This window comes from Tachyglossus aculeatus, chromosome 24, assembly GCF_015852505.1.
Source record: "Tachyglossus aculeatus isolate mTacAcu1 chromosome 24, mTacAcu1.pri, whole genome shotgun sequence".
In the NCBI taxonomy this organism is placed as follows: Eukaryota; Metazoa; Chordata; class Mammalia; order Monotremata; family Tachyglossidae; genus Tachyglossus; species Tachyglossus aculeatus.
The window spans coordinates 22,968,908-22,995,053 of NC_052089.1; the positions used below are offsets into that span (position 1 = coordinate 22,968,908).

The 26,146-nt window shown below is 53.2% G+C and overlaps 1 protein-coding gene across 1 annotated transcript in view; it reads right to left on the minus strand.

Annotated features, from left to right (window-relative positions):
- SIM2 (SIM bHLH transcription factor 2) overlaps positions 1-26,146 on the minus strand; it is a 47,888-nt gene that overhangs the window by 5,203 nt on the left and 16,539 nt on the right. The window contains exons 3-8 of the mRNA XM_038766168.1: positions 25,648-25,737; positions 11,446-11,554; positions 9,821-9,906; positions 8,136-8,335; positions 4,228-4,334; positions 1,656-1,803 (exon numbers count right to left, since the gene is read on the minus strand). Of these exons, the coding sequence (XP_038622096.1) occupies positions 1,656-1,803; positions 4,228-4,334; positions 8,136-8,335; positions 9,821-9,906; positions 11,446-11,554; positions 25,648-25,737 (740 nt within the window). The remainder of the gene's footprint in view (positions 1-1,655; positions 1,804-4,227; positions 4,335-8,135; positions 8,336-9,820; positions 9,907-11,445; positions 11,555-25,647; positions 25,738-26,146) is intronic.

The following is a 26,146-nucleotide window of genomic DNA, read 5'->3' on the forward strand; positions in this document are numbered from 1 at the left end:
CAGACGGAAAAGCCCCAGACCCCGCCGCCCTCAACCCCCGCCTCCGGCCAGGACCCTTCCTCTCTGCCAGGCTCCAGCCAGCGGGGCCCAGGACTCGGAAGGCTCTGAGTTCTAATCCCAGCTCCACCATTTGTCTGCTGTGGGACCTCAGGCAAGTCCCTCCACTTCTCTGGGCCTCAGTTACCTCATCCGTAAAACGGGGATTAAGACTGGGAGTCCCATGGACTGTGTCCAACCTGATCAGTTTGTATCTACCCCAGTGCTTAGAACAGTGTTGGCAGCGTAATAAACCCTTAACAAATACCATAAAGAAAGAGGACAATCCCACGAGCATGTCCATGGCGGGGGGCTCAGCAAGTGTTTGCATACACATTCCCCTGTACATGGCCCCAATGGACCACATATGTGTGTTTCTGTGTGTACGTCCTCGGTGAGCGTGTCCCCGCATTCCCAGTGAATACATGTTCTCACGTGCACGGTCTCAGTGAGCGAATGTACACACTCCCAGCGAGTAATGTGTTCCTGTGTGCAAGGCCCCAGTGAGCGTGCGTGCATGTTCCTGTGTGCGTGGCCCCGATGAAGGCAAGCACATCCTTCTATTTGCACGACCCCAGTGGGAAGCTGGCGGCAGGGACGCTCAGTTCCTGGGATTCACCGGACCCATCCCCAAGACCCCTGGATTCTGGCGAGCAGGAAGGCCGAGCCCTCGGATGGGGCAAAGGAAGAGGGGAAGGGGAGCAGTTTCCCCTAGAGTCCCGGGTACAGAGTGAGCACCTCTGTCCCCCTGCTTCGCCCCAGCTGTGTCCACACACTTCCCCACGCCAAGCCTGTCTGGGACTCGGGCTCTTTCCCCGTCAGACAAGGGCTTGGAAGCAGCAGGGAGGAGCGAAAACAGCCAGGAACGGAGGAAGGTGGCAGGGAACAGTGGCCACAAGGAGGAGGGAAATGACGAGAAAAAGGAAAAAAACAGGAGGAGAGGGGGAAAACGATAGGGAGAAGGAAAGCAGGGAAGGGTGAAGGAAAAAAATGGTAGGGAGGAGGGGAGGAAAAAGTAACAGGGAGGAGGAAAGCAGGGAAAAGGAAAATAGCAGGGAGGAGGAAAGCGGGGAAGAGGGATATGGCAGGAGGAAAGCGGATAAGAGGGAAATGGCAGAGAGGAGGAAAATGGGGAAAAGGAAAATGACAGGGAAGAGGAAAGTGGGGAAGCGGGAAATGGCAGAGAGGTAGAAAATTGGGAAGGAGGAGGGCAGCAGGGAAAAAGGAAGGGGGCAGGGAGGGGGGAAAGGACAGAAGGGAAGGCAGGAAGGAAGGAAGGCATTATGAGAAAGTGGGAGGGAAGAGGGAAGCAACCAGGAGGAAAAACTGCATGGAAGAAGGGTGGAAGGAAGGAAAGATGACAGAGTGGAAAGAAACGAAGGGGAAAAGGGAAAGGCAGGGGGACGCGGCCAGGAGAAGGGAAGGAAGAGGCAAGGAAGCAATGAGGAGCGAAGGCAGCAGGGAGTAGAAAACAGCCAAGGGGAGGGAAATGACGGGTGAAGAGAAGTCAGGAGGGGACAGGGGACGGGAGGGAAGGCGGTGGAGGGAGAGCAGGAAAGCTGGAGGGCGGTGGGTGGTCTGAAGGAAGGAGGAGGGAGGGGGAAGACGCTGTGACTTACGTGAGGACATAATTGACACTCACGATGCAGTGAGGCCGGGACGAGCGGGTGTTGTGGACGATGGTGGCACAGCTCTGCACCCAGAGCCAGCCTCCGCGCTTGGCCAGCAGCCGGTAGTACTTGGTGGTCACCTGGCCTTTCACCAGCACTGTGGACCCAACACCCACGGCAAAAACGTGAATCCCATGCGCGCGCACACCCAAACGCTGAGTACAGTGCTCTGCACACAGTAAGCACTCAATGAATACGATTGAATGAATGAATGAACAGGCCCCCTAAAGCAAGAACTAACTGGATTTCTCACACACACGCCCATCCCTCACCATGTGTGCCCATTCTGAATCAGCCTTCTAAGAAGAAGCTCACAGGAGGGCCAACTCCCCCTGGGGCGACGGCCCGTGAGCCTCATCCCAGGTGGCCAGGTGGCCCGGGGCCCAGTCAGGGTCTGAAAACAGGAGCTGGGCAGGAAGTGCGGCTAACCTGTCTGCCTGGCATCCCTTCGCACCCGAGACTCAGACCCTTGTAGGGAGGAAGAACTCACCCTCAAACAGGACTGAAGGAGCAGGAGGTGGTTGTACCTCCCTTGCCACCGCTCCCTGCGGCACCCGGCTCCCTTCCCCAGCTGAGAAACGAAGTGCATTGAATACAGCTGCTGCCTTCTCTAGGGTTTGGTGTGGTCGACAGCTGATCTTAACTCTAAGTGGGCTAGGTGCTAAATGGGTGAGAGCTGCCGGTGCATTAGCCGCTGAGAATGGCACAGTAGAAGTGGCAGGGAGGAGGAAGTATTTGTAAAAGAGTAAGCAAATGGATTGATTTCAACAAGTTGGAGTGGGAGGTGGGTTAGGGAAGAAGTACATCATGGCAAGCTCCATGGAGGAGGTGGGATGTAAGCCCATTGTTGGGTAGGGACCATCTCTATATGTTGCTGATTTGTAATAATAAAAATAATAATGACATTTATTAAGCGTTTACTATGTGCAAAGCACCATTCTAAGCGCTGGGGAGGTTACAAGGTGATCAGGTTGTCCCACGGGGAGCTCAAAGTCTTAATCCCCATTTTACAGATGAGGTAACCGAGGCACAGAGAAGTTAAGCGACTTGCCCAAAGTCACACAGCTGACAAGTGGAGGAGCCGGGATTTGAACCCATGACCTCTGACTCCAAAGCCCGGGCTCTTTCCCCTGAGCCATGCTGCTTCACTTCCCAAGCGCTTAGTACAGTGCTCTGCACACAGCAAGCGCTCAATAAATACGATTGAATGAATGAATGAATCTCTGTTCAGATAACAACCTCCAGTCCTGGAAATTTTTCCTCAACCAACAATCCCGGGGAATGTAAAGCTCCACCTGAACCCCCAGGGCCAGTGGGTGGGAGCCCCGGATGGGAGCCAGGAAGACCACAGGCTGGAGGCCCCGATGGCTACTGGCCCCACCTCCCAGCCTGCCCCTGCTGCACCCTGATTGACAGACAGCATCTCCAGCTCAGACCCTTATGGCTGCTGCTGCGGCCCCAGCTGCCCGCAGACTCTAGGTGGGAGGGTGTGAAGGCAAGAGGGCATCCCCGAGGACCAGCCGCTAATCATACAGCCTCCTGTGCCAATCTCACCCCCTGGTTTTTCCAAGCGGAGACCCCGAGGATCCAGGAGGAACAGACCCCCCCAGGTCACTGGCTACTATCGCCAAGAGCCGCCCTTTCCTCTCCATCCATACTGCTACCTTGCTGGTTCAATCTCTCATCCTATCCCAACTGGATTACTGCACCAGCCTCCTCTCTGATCTCCCATCCTCCTGTCTCTCCCCACTTCAGTCTATACTTCACGCTGCTGCCCGGGTCATCTTTGTGCAGAAACGCTCTGGGCATGTTACTCCCCGCCCAGCCCGCACCCTCCGCTCCTCTGCCGCCGTTCATCTCCTCACTGGGCCTCGTTCTCGCCTGTCCCACCGTCAACCCCCGGCCCACGTCCTCCCCCTGGCCTGGAATACTCTCCCTCCGCACATCCGCCAAGCTAGCTCTCTTCCTCCCTTCAAAGCCCTACTGAGAGCTCACCTCCTCCAGGAGGCCTTCCCAGACTGAGCCCCCTTTTTCCTCTCCTCCTCTCCATCCCCCCAGCCCTACCTCCTTCCCCTCCCCACAGCACCTGTATATACATTTGTACAGATTTATTACTCTATTGCTTTTACTTGTACATATTTACTACTCTATTTTATTAATGATGTATATATAGCTATAATTCTATTTATTCTGATGGTATTGACACCTGTCTACTTGTTTGGTTTTGTTGTTTGTCTCCCCCTGCTAGACTGTGAGCCCGTTGTTGGATAGGGACCGTCTCTATGTGTTGCTAACTTGTACTTCCCAAGCACTTAGTACAGTGCTCCGCACACAGTAAGCACTCGATAAATACGATTGAATGAAAGAATGAATGCTATAGGATGGGGGCTAGGAGGGACCGTTGGGGCAGCAGGATATGCTCCGATTGTTTTTAGGTTTTTCAGACAGATGGGCTGAAAACCCGGGCGTGTGCCCCGCCGGCCGACCCCACCAGCCTCCCGGGGCAGACTGGGAAACTCACAGAGATGGTGAGCGTAGCGCAGGTAGAAGGCGTCGCAGCCATGGACGTGGTGGTACAGGGTTTTCTCGATCAGGTCCTGTGGCTCGTAGCCCGTCAGCTCCGTCACCCTGGAAGAGGGAGGCATTGTTTAATCAGGCCCGTCTGCGGGGCCTGACACGTTCCCCTCCAGACACATCTTCATCTTGCCAACTAATCAAACGCTCAAGGGCTGCGGGGGGAGAAGCTGTTGATCTTGGAAGCTGAGCGTCATCTTTTGACAAGAAATGCAACTTTTCAACCCCAGACCGGCAGACAAGTCCACTCTCCCGCCCCGGGGAACCGTGGCCGACGCACCCCTTCCCCCCCAGCCCTGGCCGGAAGGCGGTCATCTCAGAGCTGATCTCAGGTCAACCGTCTCTAGATGGTAAGCTTGCTGTGGGTGGGGAATTCTTTCATTCAACCGGATTTGTTGAGTGCTTACTGTGTACAAAGCACTGTACTAAGCGCTTCTCTATTACATTTTACTCTCCCAAGCATTTAGTATAGTACTAAGTCCAGTACTTAGTACAGAGCTCAACAAATATGATGATGATGATGGCATTTATTAAGCGCTTACTATGTGCAGAGCACTGTTCTAAGCGCTGGGGAGGTTACAAGGTGATCAGGTTGTCCCACGGGGGGCTCACAGTCTTAATCCCCATTTTCCAGATGAGGTAACTGAGGCCCAGAGAAGTGAAGTGACTTGCCCAAAGTCACACAGCTGACAATTGGCAGAGCAGGGATTTGAACCCATGACCTCTGACCCCAAAGCCCGGGCTTCCACTGAGCCACGCTGCTTCTCTAATTAATTATTATTTATTTAATACTATGACTGTTAAATATGACTAACTGTTCAGGCCGGGCCTTCTAGGGAGCATTCCACAAACAGTGCTCCACAGAGGTGCAACCAGTAAGAGTGTGTGTTGTGTCTGTCTAAATTGGGGACGGTTGGCATGCTGTTGGTGCCCTTCAGCAGACTCCTACGATCAACCAGCGGGGACTCTGGGAACGTGGGCGCATGACCGGGCAGTGACCGACAGCAGGCCGGGGGAGCTGGGGTGGCGATGGAGCAGACAAGACGCCCCCCGAATCTGCCTGCGACTGTTTGGATGTGGGGCTGCCTGGAGGCAGAGGGCTGGCTTACTTGACCCCCGGGGCCCTTTCAGCTCTGGAATGCTGGGGTCCCCCCGAAAGAGGACTTCCTGCCCCAGGCCCCCGCTGGAGCGACCAAGCCCCAAGCAGAGGAAAAGTTTAATAAGGTCAGCCTCCCCAAGCTGTCCCACCCTCACCCTCGACTCGTCCTCATCGGTCGGCCCTTTGGGCGTTTTCCAAATCCCTACCAAGGGTAACGCAAACGGACTCATATCCCTGCTTTGAGCTCCACGGACAGGCCTCCGACTCCGTGGGCTAAAAGCAGCATGGTGTAGTGGCCTGGAAATTCTAATTCCAGCTCTCCCACTTGTCAGCTGTGTGACCTCGCACTTCACTTCTCTGGGCCTCAGTTCCCCATCCGTAAAATGGGAACTCATACTGTGAGCCCCACATGGACCAGGGACTGCATCCAACCCGATTTGCTTGTATCCGTCCCAGCCCTTAGTACAGTGCCTGGCACACAGTGAGCACTTAACAAATACCACAATTATTATTATCGTTATTACCGTCACTTTTCTCTAGGTCATTGTACATGGGCAGAATCCCGCCCAAATCCCCTGGGGTGAGGTGCCTTCGGACCCCAGACCCTGGAGGCCCAGCGCGGCCCCTCTCCACGGTCAGTCTCGGGCGTTGGCTGGCCTCGGCTCAGAGCCCCGCTGGCCTCGCTGACCATCCCGTCTTCCAGCGCCAGCCGGCCTTCCTCCCCCCTGCCCAGTCCAAATGGCGGCCAGACCCGGAGGGAGGGCGGCAGAGGCGGGAATTCTGCAGACGTTCCAGGAGGAGAGAGAGGGGCACATCGGCGGGTGGGGAGAGCGAGGAGCTCGGACACAGCCGGACGGGAGGGATTTCACGCTCACCGACACCCTCCGCTCCGGACTCCTCAATGTTGGCCGCGAGTTCGAGAGACCGAGGGACCCGACCAGGTTTTGATTATTATTTTTTTGCCTGTTTCCTTCTCCGGGTTCTGTTCACGCTTTTGGTCGAAAATCCCTGAAGGCATCATTTTTCCCTGGAATTGCTCACTGTTTGGTGTTTATATTTCCATGGTATTTCTCTCCGTTCAGGAGGGAGCGAAAAGGTCGGGGAAGAGGATGGGAGGGGAGAAGGCGAGAGGTGGAGAGAAGAGAGGGGCGAGGCAAGAGTCGGAAGCCCCCCGTCCCCCCGGCACAGTCGGAGTACAACTGAGTCGAGGGGTTCTACAAACTCCACCTGGGGTTCCAGGTGCCAGTCTGTGGGGGTGGCAGGGTGGCAGAGAGCCCCCTCCAACTCTTGGGAGCTCGAGCTGCAGAACGACTTGATAAGTTAAGTGTAAATGAATCAGAAACACATGGATTAAAACGCACGCCGGACTCCAACAATTAGAGGGAAAAGCGGGGGACTGGCCGGGTTCCATCCTGGGTTTTTCCGAACCCTGAGTGTTTGAAGACTCGTCGGAGCCCCGCGCCAAACCCCGGGACCAGTCGGTCGTGGATCCCCGGCCTCAGCTCCGGTCCCATCACTCCGTACAGGGCTACTCGGAGGTCGGCCTGGGCCAGCCAGCCGAGGCTCTATGTGAGGGGACACTGACACCTGGCTCCCCAGGAGTCCGGGCCTGGGACACCGCACTCTTTGGAGTCGGGCCCCGCTCACCCGACCTAGGGTACTGACTGCAGAAGAGAACACGTGCAACACGGCCCGCTCCCCCCTGGGGTGACTGCTTCCTCTCCCCGGCTCCTCCCGGCCACGAGGCATCTGCCCCACAGCCCAGGCCGGGCCCTGCCCTCTCCCCCGCCCACCGAGGCCAGGGTCATGAGCACCAAGGGCCCGTGGGCCTGGCTGGCATCTGCCCGGTCCCCGCAACAACGCTCCCCTGCCTCCTTCCAGGTGAAACTTTGAAGTCTCTTTGAAGCAGCATGGCTCACTGGAAAGAACCCGGGCTTTGGAGTCAGGGTTCATGGGTTCAAATTCTTCCTCTGCCAATTGTCAGCTGTGTGACTTTGGGCAAGTCGCTTAACTTCTCTGTGCCTCACTTACCTCAACTGGAAAACGGGGGTTAAGACTGTGGGCCTCCCGTGGGACAACCTGATCACCTTGTAACCTCCCCGGCGCTTAGAACAGTGCTTTGCACATGGTAAGCACTTAATAAATGCCATTATTATTATTATTATTATTGTCTCACGGAAAATTCCTCTCCCAATCTCAGCTGCCAGGACCCGAAACAATCTTCCCGCCAAAATCCTAGCGGCCAGGTCCAATCTAACCCTTTCCGGTCCTTCTGAGCTGCGGCAGAAAGGATCGACCACCACTGGTCCTCCAGGAGGGTCAACTGAGGCCAGCAGAGCTTACCTGCTCCCACCTGGTTCCTCCCAGAGGACTGACACCACGGAAGGACGCACCAGCTAACATTTTACTCAGGGGACCACTGCCCAGCCTGGCATCAACACCAGCGCTCCACTCTCCTGGCCCAAGCCTGGCATCAGCAACAGCCTCAGTGGCCCACGCTCCCAGCCCAGGCCTGATGTCAGCCTCAACAGTGGCCGCAGCGGGCCACACTTCTGGCCCAGGCCTGGCACTGGTCTCAGGGGTGGCCACGGTGACCACAGCGGCCGTAGAGGCCCACATTCCCAGCCCAGGCCCGGTGTCGGCAGCATCCACAGCAGCCCACGCTCCCGGCCCGAGCCCGGCCCGGCCCCTGGCCGAGGAGGCGGCGTTCCCAACGCCCGAGCTCCCTTCGGCGGGAGTAGACGCCGCTGACTGACCTGGAATCAAGGAAGATGAGCTTCAGGTCCAGACTGGCCCGGAACATGAACATGTTGCTGTGTAGCTTGATCTCGGTGACGGCGCTGGGAGGCAGGGACTGGCCGACGGCCACGAGCCCCACGATCTGGTAACAGGAGTCGTACAGGGACACGTCCAGCATGTACTGCCTGATCTTCAAATAGCCGCTGCAGTGGATCACCTGGAGCGAGGGCGGGTGAGCAGGCAGGAGGGAGGGAGAGAGGGAGGGAGGGAGGGCAGAGAGGGTCAGAGCTGACCGGAGCTCAGGCCAGGGGGCCACAGCCGCCCGCCACTTCCAGCTATGCAAAACCCCTGAAAAACACCATTGATTCCAGACTGAAGTTCCTCAGCTTGCTGGGTGAAAATCAACCTATCGGCTCCCATTTCATAGCGGGGTCCCAGTCCCGTGACTGCTCCTGGACGTCACCCTGGTCTTCCCACCGAACCGGGTCCCTCCTGGCCAAGGCCCCACGAACATCCTGGGCGACGAGTGGAAGCGGCCCAGGGCCTGAGCCTCTCCCGTGGGAGTCTCCCGTGAGCCTTCGGGAGGGGTGAGAATATGGGAGCCCAAACAGTGCCCACACTCCTTGTCCAATTCCATTCGGGGAATCACAGAGAGCTTACGGAGGGCCAGAATCCAAATATCTCCTGGCCTCCAGGCCACACCGCCCACAGCATCCGGAGGGTCAGCCTCGGTGCGGGTGGGGTAAGTATTCCCCCACAACCACAACCCGCTCCTGGTCCGACGTGCTAATCACCGGCGGCACGAAGAGGGCTTTTCCAAAGCCGATTCTTTCCCCTCTCTGGGGTGACTTTTACATTATTCAACTAGGGAGAAAATTCAGGCCTCTGAAGCCCAATTTGGCTTCAATTACCCAGATAATCCAGGGAGGCTCGGCAGGGAGGGCGAAGAGGGCAGAGGGCTGAGTATCCAGGACACTCACTTCCCAGATTCAGGTGGGGCAAGTGAGGAGCTCCTGGGAGGAGTCTGTTGGCCAAAGCCAGCTTCTGCCGGCCCACGGCCGGCCTCCGACAAACTGGATCCCTCTCTCGGGGCTGCAGGGGTGTTGGGGGAGGAAGCCTAGTAGATGACTACATTGCCTGTAGTTCCATGGGCAACACTAGGCCTCCGGTCACCCCTCTGCAGAGAGGCCATTCCAGTGCTTAGAACAGTGCTTGGCACAAAGTAAGCGCTTAACAAATACCATCATTATTATTGCTATTGTTTGCTCCAATTTATTCATAGCAATTTATTTTTTATTTCTAATCACTTCTGTCTCCCCCTCTGGATTGTAAGCTTGTTATGGGCAGAGAATGTGCCTGTTTATCGTTGCATTGTGCAGTGCTCTGCACACAGTAAGTGCTCAATAAATATGACTGACTGACAGACTGACTCCATATTTCCTCTCTCTCCCTCAGTGTTGGGGAAACCATCTGCCCGCGAGGGCAAACGGGGTGCGTTTTGTTGTCTTGGAGGGGTCCCTGTCAGCCGTACCGGCTGACGGCGATGAACCCGAGAGATGTTAACCCGACTCCCTGGCACTGCTCAGGGCCAAGCCAAGCATAACGGAACACCAAGCCAGCTCTCCCGTGAGCACGAGACCACCGAAGCCCCTGCCCCCTCTGCCCCTGGGCCCCAGCCCGGCCCCAGTGTCACCCCTCCTACCTTGTACCCGCTGCAGGTCAACCCTGCGTTTCTCTTGGCCAGGACACACTTCATCCGGAGGAAGAAAGAGCGCTCTATTTCGTACTCTGAAAGCAGAGGCCGGGCTTGAAGGACAGTGTCCCAAGTTCTGGAGGCATTTCTCCTCTCCCCTCTCCTGCCGCCCTGCCCCTGCTGCCTGCTAGAAGCCCCGGAGGGAGGGAAAAGGAACCGAGAGGTTAGGGGATGAACCCCGGGGCACACAGCGAGGGCAGGCAGAGCCAGGACCCAGGTCTCTGGACTCCCAGAAGCCCGGAATCCTAGAATCCAAGTCACCTAATCCAGTCCCCAGCCTTCAGGCCGGTGATTTTCTTTATTTGGATCTAGAGCCGGTACCAGAAGTGACACTACAGAGGGCTCCAGTGATGTTCTTAATTACCCAGGCTCAGGTTCCCCCCGGCCACCCCCATCCAGTCTTAGAAGTCTCCTCTCTCCTCCACAGAAGCCCCCTCCCCAAAACTTGGCTGCCTCTACCTTAGCCCCGTGTGGCTCGGCATTTCCGGGCCGCTGAGTAATCACGGTCCCTAGGGTCTGACGCCTTTTTTAAAAAATGGTGTTTTTTAAGTGCTTAATATGCGCCAGTCACTGTACTGGGCCCTGGGGAAGATACAAGCGGATCAGGTTGGACACAGTCCCTTCACCACATGGGGCTCTCACAGTCTCCATCCCCACTGTACAGATGAGGGAACTGAGGCATAGAAAAGTGAAGCGTCTTGTCCAAGCAGACAAGTGACGGAGCAGGGATTAGATCTCTTTCCCGAATGCTCGCCATCCTCGCACGAGGGTGGCATTCTTCCCGGGGCCCAAGGTGACCCCACCTCCTTCACTTTGCGGTCGGAGAGGAAACACCCCCTGCACTTTGCCCCCCTCGCATCCTGCTCTCAGGCCGATTCTTACTTGTGTGTGATCCCCACATTTTCTATTCCCACGGATGCAGACGGTGGAACTAATCCTGCCCCAACCGGGCCCAGTCTCCACCTCCCTCTGGGAAAGGGCGTTGGCTTCCACTGGTGGGCTTAGACGTCAATCCCGGCCAGCAGGTTGCCACCCTACCACCCGAGTCGGGTGGGAGAGGCGCACAGACCCCTGAGCCTCGGTGGGGGAGCCTCACAAGCCGAGACACCCTCCGCTCGGATCCCGAGGGCCGCAACCAACTCCGGGGAAAGCAAGTGGGCTGGGGCAAGCCAGAGGGGTCCGGCCAGTGAGAAGGGCTGGAGGCTGAGGGTGTGAGGCGTCCTGGAGGCTGGAAGGTGGCTATCTTTACCCCGGGCACTGCCGGACACCCGTCTCAGCTTCCCTGATCCCACCCTAGGGATCCTCTGACCCGGGGCGGACAAGACCCCTGTCCAGTGCCCGTTCTGAATGGCTCTGCCCGGCCAGTGCATTCCCCCTGGGACAGACAGGCCGCAGGGGGGTTGAACCCAAATTGAGCCCGGCCTCTGTGCTGGTCACCGCACCCCCTCCAGCCCAGCTCACAACTGCCCTCCTCTCCCCCACAGCTCTACTGGCGTGATGGAGAAAGAGGAGCCGTGACCCTGTTATCTTCCCATGGCTGCCTTGAGGGGCTTGGGGGGGATGGGTGGCTGTACCTTGGAGGAGGTGGGGGTGCAGAGGCTGGTGGGCTGTGAGCACGGCCGTCATCTCGTCGTGGTCTGAGGGGTGGATGTACTCGTAAATGCTGTTGCCAGTGAGCTCCACCTGTCACGGGAGAAGATAGTCAGACGGGCCTCTGCCCGCTGCGGGGCTCATCTGGGCACAGGGCAGCCGGCTCTATTCCTCATGAGGCCCCTCGCGGAACCAGAGACGCGGCCATTTCCCCTCCTGGCTTTTCCTGGCCTAGGTACTGTATATGTTGCCAACTTGTACTTCCCAAGCGCTTAGTACAGTGCTCTGCACACAGTAAGCTCTCAATAAATATGATTGATTGATTAATTTCCCGCGTCTCCTGCTCCCTAGCCTGGCAGCAATCCAAACATCACTCAGTCACACGACCAGTCGTTTCACAGTCCGTCGACGGTGAGTCACTACGGCAAAATCCTCAACCGGGGGGCGGAAGGAAGGGGCAGAGCACAGACGAGTCACGGTGTGCGCTCGTGAGGAGCTCACGGTCAGATGCGGGAGTAGGGACGGGCCCAGCCCGGGCATAGGCAAACACAAAGTCCAGGCGCAGAGACGCCCACCCCCACAGAAGCAGGCCAACCCGGATGATGGGCGCACCCAAAAAAACCTATCGGGGCGATGGTGAATGGAAGGGGGGTGCAGAGAAGCTGGAGGCAGGTGGGGCTAATCTGGGATTGCTTCTTGGAGGAAGAGGAATGGTGGGGGCAGGGGTGCCCAGCAGGCTAGTGGAGCTGCGTTCAGCTAAGAGGGCGGGGAAACATTTCTGGGCCCACCCAGCCCCTCAGATTAGGTTATGGATTGGATGGCCTGGGGCAACCCACCAGGCCCCGAGACCCCAGGTCTGCCAAACAGGGTCCAGACCTACTTTGCCCCCGCTACACCCACCTGCCTAGACCTGGCCCTGCCCACTCAGAATCCCCAGGATCTCGGGCCTGGAAAGGTGGGGTTCTGTCCACGGGGGCAGCCCCAGGCCAGGTCAATGCTCCCCAAACCTGCTGGGACCCTCTGCCAGAAGAGGATGTGACCCTGACGACGGACGGGACCCTCAGAATGATAATATTCTCTGACGTCCAACGGGAGCCTGCGGCGAAGTGGGTAGGAGAGGCCCGGGGGGCAGGAGAGGGGGCCGAAGGACAGGGGGAGGTTGAGAAGGAAGTAGGGGGTCAGAAAATGTAGGGGAAAAGTGGGCTGGAGCTGGGCAGAGCTCTGTCACCAGTGTGACTTAGTGGAAAGAGCCCGGGCTTGGGAGTCGGAGGACGTGGGTTCAAATCCCGGCTCCTCCAACTGTCAGCTGTGTGACTTTGGGCTAGTCACTTCACTTCTCTGGACCTCAGTTACCTCATCTGTACAATGGGGATGAAGACTGTGAGCCCCCCGTGGCCCCTGTGATCACCTTGTAACCTCCCCAGCGCTTAGAACAGTGCTTTGCACATAGTAAGCGCTTAACAAATACTGTTATTATTATCTCACGGATCCTGCCACACAGCCTTTCTAGGAAAAGGAAAAGGTGGGAAAGTCCAGTCCGGAAGGAGGGAGGAACCAGTCCCTTCGCGCAATCGGGGTCAAGGCATCCAGCCAAGACTTCGGGTGGTTTGCAGACCCTCCCTCTGGCCCGGGAACAACTTCCTGACCAAAGTGGGTGAGGGGGCAAAGGGAGAGCAGGACACACACACACTCATTCACTCACTCACATACATACGTACAATCTCCGGGAGGGCGGAGGGAGAAACCCTGCCTGGTCCCACAAGCAGGGAATGGGGTGCCCAGCCACCTCAGGTGACCCAGGCCTTGGCCCGTGTGAGTCTAGACGTCACTTGGGGGCCCATCTGATCCACCCCTCCAGGGGTTGCTGACCAAAACACACTGTCTCCCCATCCCCAATAATAATAATAATATTGTTATAGAGAATATAATGATAATAGAGAAGCAGCGTGGCTCAGTGGAAAGAGCCTGGGCTTTGGAGTCAGAGGTCATGGGTTCAAATCCCGACTCCACCACTTATCAGCTGTGTGACTTTGGGCGAGTCATTTCACTTCTCTGGGCCTCAGTTACCTCATCTGGAAAATGGGGATGAAGACCGTGAGCCCCTCGTTTTCCCCCTCCCCATCCCCCGACCTTACCTCCTTCCCCTCCCCACAGCACCTGTATATATGTATATATGTTTGTACATATTTATTACTCTATTTTATTTGTACATATTTATTCTATTTATTTTATTTTGTTAATATGTTTTGTTTTGTTCTCTGTCTCCCCCTTCTAGACTGTGAGCCCACTGTTGGGTAGGGACCGTCTCTATATGTTGCCAACTTGTACTTCCCAAGCGCTTAGTACAGTGCTCTGAACACAGTAAGTGCTCAATAAATACGATTGAATGAATGAATGAATAATGATAGCATTTATTAAGCACTTACTATGTGCAAAGCACTGTTCTAAGCACCTGGGAGGTTACAAGGTGATGAGGTTGTCCCACGGGGGGCTCACAGTCTTCACCTCCGTTTTACAGATGGGGGAACTGAGGCCCAGAGAAGTGAAGTGACTCGCTCAAAGTCACACAGCTGACAAGTGGCGGAGCAGGGATTTGAACCCATGACCTCTGCCTCCAAATCCCGGGCTCTTTCCACGCTGCTTCTCCCAATCCCAGGGCAGCCGTGCCCTGAACCCTGACATGTCTGACAGCCCGCACTGAGCGAGGCCTTCCCAGACCCAGCTGGCTTGAAGGCTAGTTCTGCTCGGAGACCAGCACAACAAGAACCGATTTAGGAGGCATCGGATCGATTGATCCATGGATTGGTCTCCGGGGGGTAGACTGGCCTACGACAAGTCGTGGCCGGGAGGGGCCCGAGTCCCTGTGTTGAAGCCAGCCCCCTGCCTCCGTACCCACCACTCCTCACCCCCTACAGACCCGGCCGGGACGGCCTCCTGGGTCAGCCGGCAAACGGTCACCCGAACTGGGTGCTACAGCCAACGGATGCTGCTAATAATAAAAACAATAATGAACAGTGCTTTGCACATAGTGCTTAATAAATGCCATTATTATTATTATTATTACTATTATTGCTAGGGCCTTACTAGATGCCAAACACGGTACTAAGCGCTGGAGGAACAGCCAATGGATGCTGCTAATAATAAAAACAATAAGGAACAGTGCTTTGCACATAGTGCTTAATAAATGCCATTATTATCATTATTACTATTATTGCTAGGGCCTTACTAGATGCCAAAAACGGTACTAAGCGCTGGAGGAACAGCCAACGGATGCTGCTAATAATAAAAACAATAAGGAACAGTGCTTTGCACATAGTGCTTAATAAATGCCATTATTATTATTATTATAGTTAGGGCCTTACTATATGTCAAACACGGTACTAAGCGCTGGAGGAACAGCCAACGGATGCTGCTAATAATAAAAACAATAAGGAACAGTGCTTTGCACATAGTGCTTAATAAATGCCATTATTATTATTATTATTATTATAGTTAGGGACTTACTATATGTCAAACACGGTACTAAGCGCTGGAGGACCAGCCAACGGATGCTGCTAATAATAAAAACAATAATGAACAGTGCTTTGCACATAGTGCTTAATAAATTGCCATTATTATTATTATTACTATTATTATTATTATAGTTAGGGCCTTACTATATGCCAAACACAGTACTAAGCGCTGGAGGAAATGCAGGATGATCAGATCCCCTCCAACCTCCTGTGTTTGATCCCAGAGAGCAAGAGGAGCAGGCTCAACCACACAAGCATCTCCGTGGATTCTAAGTGGGAGTCAAAGGCTGTGGGTTCTAATCCCACCTCTGCCACTTGTCAGCTGTGTGACTCCGGGCAAGTCACTTCACTTCTCTGTGCCTCAGTTACCTCATCTGTAATGTGGGGATTAAGGCTGTGAGCCCCATGTAGGACAACCTGATTACCTTGGATCTACCCCTGCCCTTGGAACAGTGCTTGGCACATAGAAAGCGCTTAACAAATGCCATTATTATTGTTATTATTATTATTAAGAGTGTCACCTCAGCTGGACTTTGGGGGGGGGGGGCATTTTTCCTCTAGGATGAGTCCACCTCGCACCCCCCAGGGGCTTTTTCTTATTGCTTTTGCCCTAATTAAATCACTGCCCTAATTAAATCACTTGCTCTCATGCAGAGAGACCCCCCTTCTCTGCCCACCACCCTAGGGGCACAGTACACAGTAGAGCACAGTACAGTAGAGGTGCAATGGGGTATCTATCGGCGCCTCCTTTCTCCCTCCCACCCCCAAACATACACCCTTTTCCTTTGGGCCCTCTTGCTGACTGACGCTGGACCATAAGGCCCGTCTGACGATGATGATGATGGTATTCGTTAAGCGCTTACTCTGTGCCAAGCTCTGTTCTAAGCACTGGGGTAGATACAAGATCATCAGGCTGTCCCACGTGGGGCTCACAGTCTTCATCCCCATTTTACAGATGAGGGAACTGAGGCCCAGAAAAGAGAGGTGACTTGCCCAAGGTCACCCAGCAGACTGAACCCCTGACCGCTGACTCCCAAGTCCATGCTCTTTCCACTAGGCCACGCTGAAATATCAAATCCGGGCCCTTTCTCCCCAAACTCTTGAACAGGCACTGCTTAAAAAGTCTCTTGGTTCGGGGGCAAGAGACTACCCCCAAATAGCCCTACTCATTCATTCATTCAATCGTATATCTTGAGCGCTTACTGTGTGCAGAGCACTGCACTAAGCGCTTGGGAAGTCCAAGTTGGCAACATATAGCAACGGTCCCTACCCAACAGCGGGCTCACAGTCCAAATCCTGGCCGGGGGCGAGGGAGGAACAGGGACCCAGGAGTCCCCTCCACCGGGCCTCCTCCCAAACCGGTCCTGGGAGCCCCCGGGGCCAGCCGCGGCTTTTGTTCCGTGGGCAGACCCCGGGGCCCGAAGCCAGGGCCTGGCTTTTGTGCAAAATGCTGCAAAGCGTCTCTCCAGCTCCCGGCCCGACTGGCACCAGGAGGATAAACAGTCCCCTTCCCTAGGGACAGCTGGGGACAGGAGGGGCGGGGGGGATCCCCAACCTAAAACACGAACCCCGTTCGAGCCGCCAGTTAGGGGTTCCCCTCTCCAGGGGCTGCCACAAAAACAAGCCAGTTTTCTATTCAACGTCCGGGTACAGAATTACCTTCTGAATTACCAGGAGTTTTCTATTCAACGTCCAGGTTCAGAATTATCTCAGAGGGGGAGGGGGCAATCCACAGTTTTATCCTTCCTGATGTGGAGTTAATCCCAACATGGAGTCGCGCGGGGGTGGGGAAGGCTTGTTGCCGGTCTTTTAAACCAACCCACCTGGGCACGTTTGTCTAAGCAGTTCTAGTTTGGATAAGGGGAGCAGAATATAGAAAGCTTTGGTTCCCCCCCCCCCTCCCCATTTTATCGCCACGGGCCAGCCGAACGATTCCTTTCACGTGCAAATAAACTTTGCGTTACTCCATTTCCCTCCGCTTGAAACAACCATAAAAAGGTCAACTCCAACAGGTTATCACCAGGAAAACAATCCTAGTAGTAGTAAATAATACTAATAATAAATAATAAATAAATAAGTAAATAATATTAGTAGTAAATAATAATGATATTTGTTAAGCGCTTACTATGTGCCAAGCAATGCTCTTAGCGCCGGGGTAGATACAAGTTAATTAGGTTGTCCCACGTGGGGCTCACAGTCTTCATCCCCATTTTACAGAGGAGGTCACTGCGGACCAGATAATAATAACAATAGTATTTGTTAAGCGCTTACTATGTGCCAAGCACCGCTCTAAGCACTGGGGTAGATACAAAGTAATCAGGTTGTCCCACGTGGGGCTCACTGTCTGAATCCCCATTTTACAGAGGTAACTGAGTCCCAGAGGAGTTAAGTGACTTGCCCAAAGTCACAAAGCTGATAAGTGGCGGAGCCGGGATTAGAACCCACGACCTCTGCCTCCCGAACCCGGGCTCTTTCCACTAAATCACGGGAAATCCAACTCCAACGGGTTATCACCAGGAAAACCCAACTCCAACAGGTTATCACCAGGAAAATCCAAGCCACCGCCCCTCACAACCACCACACACGGATTGTAAATTTCCGGTGGGCGGGGAACGTATCTACCATCTCTATTGCACTTTTTCCCAAACGCTCTGCACAGAGTAAGCGCGCAATAAATACATTGATCTTGCAACTAAGGGAGGAGCTTTTAATGGTATTTGCTAAGCGCTTATTAAGTGCCAGGCACTGTACTATAATAATTATTATAATAACAATTATGGTATTTGCTAAGGGTTAAGACTGTGAGCCCTATGCGGGACTGTGTCCAACCCGATTTGCTTGTATCCACCCCGGCGCTTAGTACAGAGCCGGGCACATAATAAGCGCTTAACAAATTCCAATAATAATAATAATAGTAATAATAATAAAGCGCTACTATGTGCCAAGCATTGTTCTTAGCACCGGGGTAGATACAAGGTAATCAGGTATTCCCACGTGGGGCTCACAGTCTTCATCCCCATTTTCCAGAGGAGGTAACTGAGGCCCAGAGAGGTGAAGTGACTTGCCCAAAGTCACAAAGCTGATAAATGGCGGAGCCGGGATGAGAACCCACGACTTCTGACTCCCAAACCCGGGCTCTTTCCACTAAGCCACGCTGCTTCTGTACTAAGCGCTAGGGCGCTGTGCCTCATTCATTCATTCAGTCGTATTTATTGAGCGCTTACTGTGTGCCGAGCACTGTACTAAGCGCTTGGAAAGTACAATACGGCAAGGAAGAGAGACAGAAAGGCTGAGAAGGTGGGCCTCGAGCTGGGGAGGATCCGGCTGCCGGAGGAACGAGTCGACACGAAATTCCCTGGAACGACTCCCCCGTAGCTCCGTAGGTGTCCCGTACCGGGAAAGCGCCTCGAAGCCGCCCGAAGTTGGGATTTCCAAGCCGTCCTCCTCGGGATTTCCATTAGGAAAATTCGTTTTCGGGAAAGGGCGCCATCCCCAAACAATTCCAAACAAACCATGTAAACACCTGTCTACATGTTTTGTTTTGTTTTCATTCATTCAATCGTATTTATTGAGCGCTTACTGTATGCAGAGCACTGTACTAAGCGCTTGGGAAGTCCAAGTCGGCAACATATAGAGACGGTCCCTGCCCAACAGTGGGTTGTCTGTCTCCCCCTTCCAGACTGTGAGCCCGATGTCGGGTAGGGGCCGTCTCTATATGTTGCCGACTTGGACTTCCCAAGCGCTTAGTACAGTGCTCCGCACACAGTAATTGCTCAATAAATACGACTGAATGAATGAACGAATGAATTCCAATAGGAATTTCGTTTCCAAGGCAGCTTCTGTGTCCCCCTCCTTCCCCTCCGCCCCGGGCACAGAGGGCACCCAGGGGAACAGAAGTTTGTAAGCAAGGGGCACAACAGAAGCCTCGCTCTGCCAAGTTAACAAAAATAAAATAAAAATAAAATTAAACTGACAAGCCGGGGCAGGGGGCGAACTCCCCTCGGGCCCAAGCCCCGAAAAGGTGGTTCAATCAATCAATCAATCGTATTTATTGAGCGCTTACTGTGTGCAGAGCACTGTACTAAGCGCTTGGGAAGTAAATTGGCAACATATAGAGACAGTCCCTACCCAACAGTGGGCTCACAGTCTAAAAGGGGGAGACAGAGAACAAAACCAAACATACTAACGAAATAAAATAAATAGAATAGATGTGTACAAGTAAAATCAGAGGCGGTCATTTACTTTTTCAATTACCAAAGCCCCAAAACACATAAGCCGACATGTTTCGTTTCCGCTTAACCGCGTTTGGGTAAACTGATGTAACGCAGCTTTGGTCCAAAGCCCTTGCGGGTTCGGGTTATCGTTCCCCCGTCTGTCTGAGGCCGCCGGGGGTCGGAGGGGAAAAAAGAAACCGCTCTTTCAGACCCAGTTGACGGTTTGTCGGTTTCATTTTAGGGCCACGGGGCTACCCGATTCTCCCTCTGAAAAACGTTATTTTTTTTTTTCCGGGCTGTGATGGGCTCCCTCCCATGCCATCAGTGTGACTTGAGGCAAGTCACTTCTCTGGGCCTCAGTTCCCTCATCTGGAAAAGGGGGATTAAGACTGTAAACCCCACATGGGACAACCTGATCACCTTGTATCCCCCCAGCGCTTAGAACAGTGCTTCGCACATAGTAAGCGCTTAACATTATTATTAGTATGGGCCAAGTCCTCAATCATTCATTCGGTGTTCTGCACGCAGTGAGCGCTCAATTCCTTCATTCATTCAATCGTATTTATTGAGCGCTTACTGTGTAGTACTGTAGCACTGTGTGCAGAGCACTGTACTAAGCGCTTGGGAAGTACAATTTGGCAACAGATGGAGACGTTCCCTACCCACCAACGGGCTCACAGTCTAGAAGGGGGAGACAGACAACAAACCATGTAGACAGGTTTCAAAACCGTCGGAATAAATAGAATTATAGCTATATGCACATCGATTGAATGGATGAATTTATCGAGCGCTTACTGTGTGCAGAGCACTGTACTACTACTAATAATAATAATGGCATTTATTAAGCGATTATTATGTGCAAAGCACTGTTCTAAGCGCTGGAAGCGCTTGGAGAGTACAATAGAGCAGTAGAGAGACAATTCCTGCCCAACGCGGGCTTTGCAGCCTGGGGCCGGGGGGGATACAGCAAAACAAATAAACAGGCATTAATATAAATAAAATTATAGATTCATTAATTCAGTAGTATTTATTGAGCGCTTACTGTGTGCGGAGCACTGGACTAAGCGTTTGGGAAGTACAAATCGGCAACAGATAGAGACGGTCCCTATCCAACAACGGGCTCACAGTCTACAAGGGGGAGATATATAGATATATAGACATATACATTCATGCTGTGAGCCCGTTGTTGGGTAGGGATTGTCTCTGTTGCCTAACTGTACTTTCCAAGCGCTTAGTACAGTGCTCTGCACACAGTAAACGCTCAATAAATACGATTGAATGAATGGCGGCCTGTCTCTTTCCGCTGTCGGGAGAGGGCAGAGAAGCAGCGTGGCTCAGTGGAAAGAGCCCGGGCTTGGGAGTCGGAGGTCGTGGGTTCTAATCCCGCCTCTTCCCCTTGTCAGCTGTGTGGCTTTGGGCAAGTCCCTTCACTTCTCTGGGCCTCAGTTCCCTCCTCTGTAAAATGGGGATGAAGACTGTGAGCCCCACGTGGGACAACCTGATGACCTTGCATCCACCCCAGCTCTTAGAAGAGTGCTTTGCACATAGTAAGCGCATAACGAATGCCATTATTATTATTTTGCTTGCCCACCGCACACCACGTTCACACATACACACACAAACGCACTCTTTTTGCACCCGAAGACGCCCCTGACTGTGAAATTCAGCTGAATAGCCGTGGGCCCGAAAAACACCCCCCTTCCCCAACCAGCTGATTCATTCATTCATTCAATCGTATTTACTGAGCGCTTACTGTGTGCAGAGCACTGTACTAAGCGCTTGGGAAGTCCAAGTTGGCAACACATAGAGACGGTCCCTACCCAACAGCGGGCTCACAGTCTAGAAGGGGGAGACAGACAACGAAACAAAACATATTAACAAAATAAATAGAATAAATATGTGCACGTAAAATAGAGTAATAAATATGCACAAACATATATACAAATATACAGGTGCTGTGGGGAGGGGGAGAGAAGGAGGGGGCTCAGTCAGGGAAGGCTGATGCCTGCCTCTCCCCCCACTCGAGACTGTGAACTCGTTGTGGGCACGGACTGTATTGTTGTAGGGTACTTTCCCAAGCGCTTAGGACAGTGCTCTGCACACAATAAGCGCTTAAGAAATACGATTGAATGAATGCCGTTCCGCGCGCACACAGACACAGAAGCCTCCAGTTCCGCGCTCACACAGACACAGACGTCTACAGTTCCGCGCCCCACAGACACACACGTCTACATTTCCGCGCTCATAATAATAATAATGGCATTTATTAAGCTCTTACTATATGCCAAGTGCTGTTCAGACACACACGTCTACATTTCCGCGCTCGTAATAATAATAATGGCATTTATTAAGCGCTTACTATGTGCCAAGCACTGTTCGACACACATGCCTACAGTTCCGCGCTCACACAGACACACACTCCTAACAGTTTGGCGCTCACAAAGACACACACGCCTACAGTTCCGCGCTCACACAGACACACATTCCTAACAGTTCTGCGATCACACAGACACACACTCCTAACAGTTCCGCGCTCACACAGACACATATGCCTACAGTTCTGCGTTCACAAAACACACACGCCTACAGTTCCGCGCTCACAAAGACACACACGTCTACAGTTCCGCGCTCACAAAGACACACACGTCTAACTTCTCTGTGCCTCAGTTACCTCATCTATAAAATGGGGATGAAGACTGTGAGCCCCCCGGGGGACAACCTGATCACCTTGTAACCTCCCCAGTGCTTAGAACAGTGCTTTGCACATAGTAAGCGCTTAATAAATGCCATAGTTGTTACTACTATTACAGTTCCACACTCACACAGACACACACGACTACAGTTCTGCGCTCACAAAACACACACGACTACAGTTCCGCGCTCACAAAGACACACAAGTCTACAGTTCCGCGTTCATACAGACACACACGCCTACAGTTCCGCGCTCACACACACGCCTACAGTTCCGCGCTTACAAAAACACACACGTCTACAGTTCCACACTCACACAGACACACACTCCTAACAGTCCGCGCTCACAGACACACATGCCTAACAGTTCCGCTCTCACACAGACACACACGCCTACAGTTCTGCGCTCACAAAAACACACACGCCTACAGTTCTGCACTCACAAAAACACACACGCCTACAGTTCTGCGCTCACAAAAACACACGCCTAACAGTTCCGTGCTCACAGACACACACGCCTACAGTTCCGCGCTTACAAAAACACACACGTCTACAGTTCCACACTCAGACACACACTCCTAACAGTCCGCGGTCAGACACACACTCCTAACAGTTGTGCACTCACAAAGACACACACTCCTAACAGTTCCGTGCTCACACAGACACACACGCCTACAGTTCCTCGCTCACACAGACACACACTCCTAACAGTTCCGCGCTCAGACACACACTCCTAACAGTCCGCGCTCACAGACACACACTCCTAACAGTTCCGCACTCACAAAGACACACATTCCTAACAGTTCGTGCTCACAAAGACACAACCGTCTACAGTTTCGCGCTCACAAAGACACACACGTCTACAGTTTCGCGCTCACAAAGACACACACGCCTAACAGTTCCACGCTCAAAAAGACATGCATCCTACAGTTCCGCGCTCACACAGACATAATAATAATAATGCTGGCATTTGTTAAGTGCTTACTATGTGCAAAGCACTGTTCTAAGCGCTGGAGGGGATACAAAGTGATCAGGTTGTCCCATGTGGGGTCCACAGTCTTAAGCCCCATTTTACAGATGAGGTAACTGAGGCTCAGAGAAGTGAAGTGACTTGCCCAAGGTCACACAGCAGACATGTGGCGGAGTTGGGATTCGAACCCATGACCTCTGACTCCAAAGCCCGGGCTCTTTCCACTGAGCCACGCTGCTTCTAACATACATTCCTAACAGTTCCGCGCTCACACAGACACACACTCCTAACAGTTCCGCGCTCACAAAGACACACACTCCTAACAGTTCCGCGCTCACAAAGACACACACTCCTAACAGTTCTGCGCTCACAAAGACACACACGCTTAACAATTCCGCGCTCACAAACACACACACCCCTGCAGTTCTGCGCTCACAAGGACACACACGCCTACAGATCTGCGCTCACACAGACACACACGTCTACAGTTCTGCGCTCACACAGACACACAGTCCTAGCGGTCACAAAGACACACACGTCTACAGTTTCGCGCTCACAAAGACACACACACACGGCGGACAGCGTTCATCGACCCGGCCCCAGCAGTCTCGCCATCACACATCAATGTACTCCGTCGCGTAATAATAATAACAATAATTGTGTTATCTGTTAAACGCTTACTGTGTGCCCGGCACTGTACTAAGCGCTGAGGTGGCTACGAGCGAATCAGGTTGGACATCAGTCCACGTCCCTCGTGGGGCTCACAGTTTTAATCCCCATTCTACAGATGAGGAAACTGAGGCCCAGAGAATAATTATTATTATTCTGGTATTTGTTAAGCTCTTACTATGTGCCAGGCACGTACTAAGCGCTGGGGTGACTACAAGCAAATCGGACTGGTGTAGTCCCTGTCCCGCAGGGGGCTCACAGTCTTTTTTTAAATACCATTTATTAAGCACTTACTATGTGCAAAGCACTGTTCTAAGCGCTGGGGAGGTTACAAGGTGATCAGGTTGTCCCTCGGGGGGCTCACAGTCTTAATCCCCATTTTCCAGATGAGGTAACTGAGGCCCAGAGAAGTGACGTGACTTGCCCAAAGTCACACAGCTAATTGGCAGAGCCGGAATTCGAACCCATGACCTCTGACTCCAAAGCACGGACCCTTTCCACTGAGCCACGCTGCTGCTCCCAATCCCCATTTTCCAGATGAGGTAACTGAGGCCCAGAGAATAATAATAATAATAATGGCATTTATTAAGCGCTTACTATGTGCAAAGCACTGTTCTAAGCGCTGGGGAGGTTACAAGGTGATCAGGTTGTCCCACGGGGGGCTCACAGTCTTAATCCCCATTTTACAGACAAGGTAACTGAGGGCTAGAGAAGTGAAGTGACTTGCCCAAAGTCACACAGCTGACAATTGGTGGAGCCGGGATTTGAACCCATGACCTCTGACTCCAAAGCACGGGCTCTTTCCACTGAGCCACGCGGCTTCTTCACCCCCATTTTCCAGATGAGTAACTGAGGCCCAGAGAAGTGAAGTGCCCGTTGTTGGGGAGGGACTGCCTCTATCTCTTGCCGAATTGTACTCTTAGTAGAGTACTCCATTCATTCATTCAATCGTATTTATTGAGCGCTTACTGTGTGCAGAGCACTGCACTAAGCGCTTGGGAAGTACAAGTTGGCAACACGTAGAGACGGGTCCCTACCCAACAGTGGGCACAGTAAGCGCTCAATAAGTACGATTGAATGAGTGAAGTGACCCCTTCTAGACTGTGAGCCCGCTGTTGGGTAGGGACCGCCTCTATATGTTGCCAACTTGGACTTCCCAAGCGCTTAGTACAGTGCTCTGCACACAGTAAGTGCTCAATAAATAAATAGAAGCAGCGTGGCTCGGTGGAAAAGAGCCCGGGCTTTGGAGTCAGAAGTCATGGGTTCAAATCCCGGCTCCGCCAACTGTCAGCTGTGTGACTTTGGGCAAGTCACTTCACTTCTCTGGGCCTCAGTTCCCTCATCTGTAAAATGGGGATGAAGACTGTGAGCCCCCCGTGGGACAACCTGATCACCTTGTAACCTCCCTAGCGCTTAGAACAGTGCTTTGCACATAGTAAGTGCTTAATAAATGCCATTATTATTATTATTATTAATTAATACGATTGAGTGGGTCTGGTCAGGGGAATCTCTCCACTCCACCCCTGGGTCCCATCCTCCTTCCTCTCCCCCTCTTCCCCCTCTCCATCCCCCCCGCCTTACCTCCTTCCCTTCCCCACGGCACCTGTATATATGTATATATGTTTGTACATATTTATTGCTCTATTTATTTTACTTGTACATATCTATTCTATTTATTTTATTTTGTTAATACGTTTTATTTTGTTCTCTGTCTCCCCCTTCTAGACTGTGAGCCCACTGTTGGGTAGGGACCGTCTCTAGATGCTGCCAACTTGTATTTCCCAAGCGCTTAGTACAGTGCTCTGCACACAGTAAGCAATCAATAAATACGATTGATTGATTGATTGATTGAATGACTCGACCAAGGTCACACGGCAGATTAGAAGCCCCGATCTTCCGACTCCCGGAGGGCCAGGGCTCTCTCCTGCGTTCACGGGCACGAAAGCCCCCCCCCCCCCCCCCACACCCAGATGAAGGGGCGCCGGGCCCTCTGCTCGCCTCCCGGGACTTTTCAAGCGCTTAGTACAGTGCTCTGCACACAGTAAGCGCCCAATAAATACGACCGATTGATTGATTGACTGATTTCCTCCCGCGGAATGTCACCTTTGGGGACAAGAAAACGCGTCCTACCTGGGACAGCCCCAGATGGACGGAGGCCGTTTCGGAAATGTACATGATTTTGCCGTCAGACGCCACCACGAACACAAAGCCGTCCAGGGTCTGCGGGAGGGAAAGATGGGGGAAGGTGAGTCCTCCTGGGAGGAGAAACGGGGCTGGGAATTTGGGGGGGCGGGGAGACTGAGGCAGGAGCGGGCCGGCCTCTGCTCCCTGGATTCCAATATGTTGCCTACTTGGACTTCCCAAGCGCTTAGTCCAGTGCTCTGCACACAGTGAACGCTCAATAAATGAGATTGACTGATTCCTGTTTGGGTAGGGAGGTAAATCACTTAATTTCTCTGGGCCTCATTTCCCTAATCTGTAAAATGGGGATTAAGTCCCCCTTCTAGACTGTGAGCCCACTGTTGGGTCGGGACCGTCTCTATATGTTGTCAACTTGGACTTCCCAAGCGCTTAGTACAGTGCTCTGCACACAGTAAGCGCTCAAGAAATACGATTGAATGAATGAATG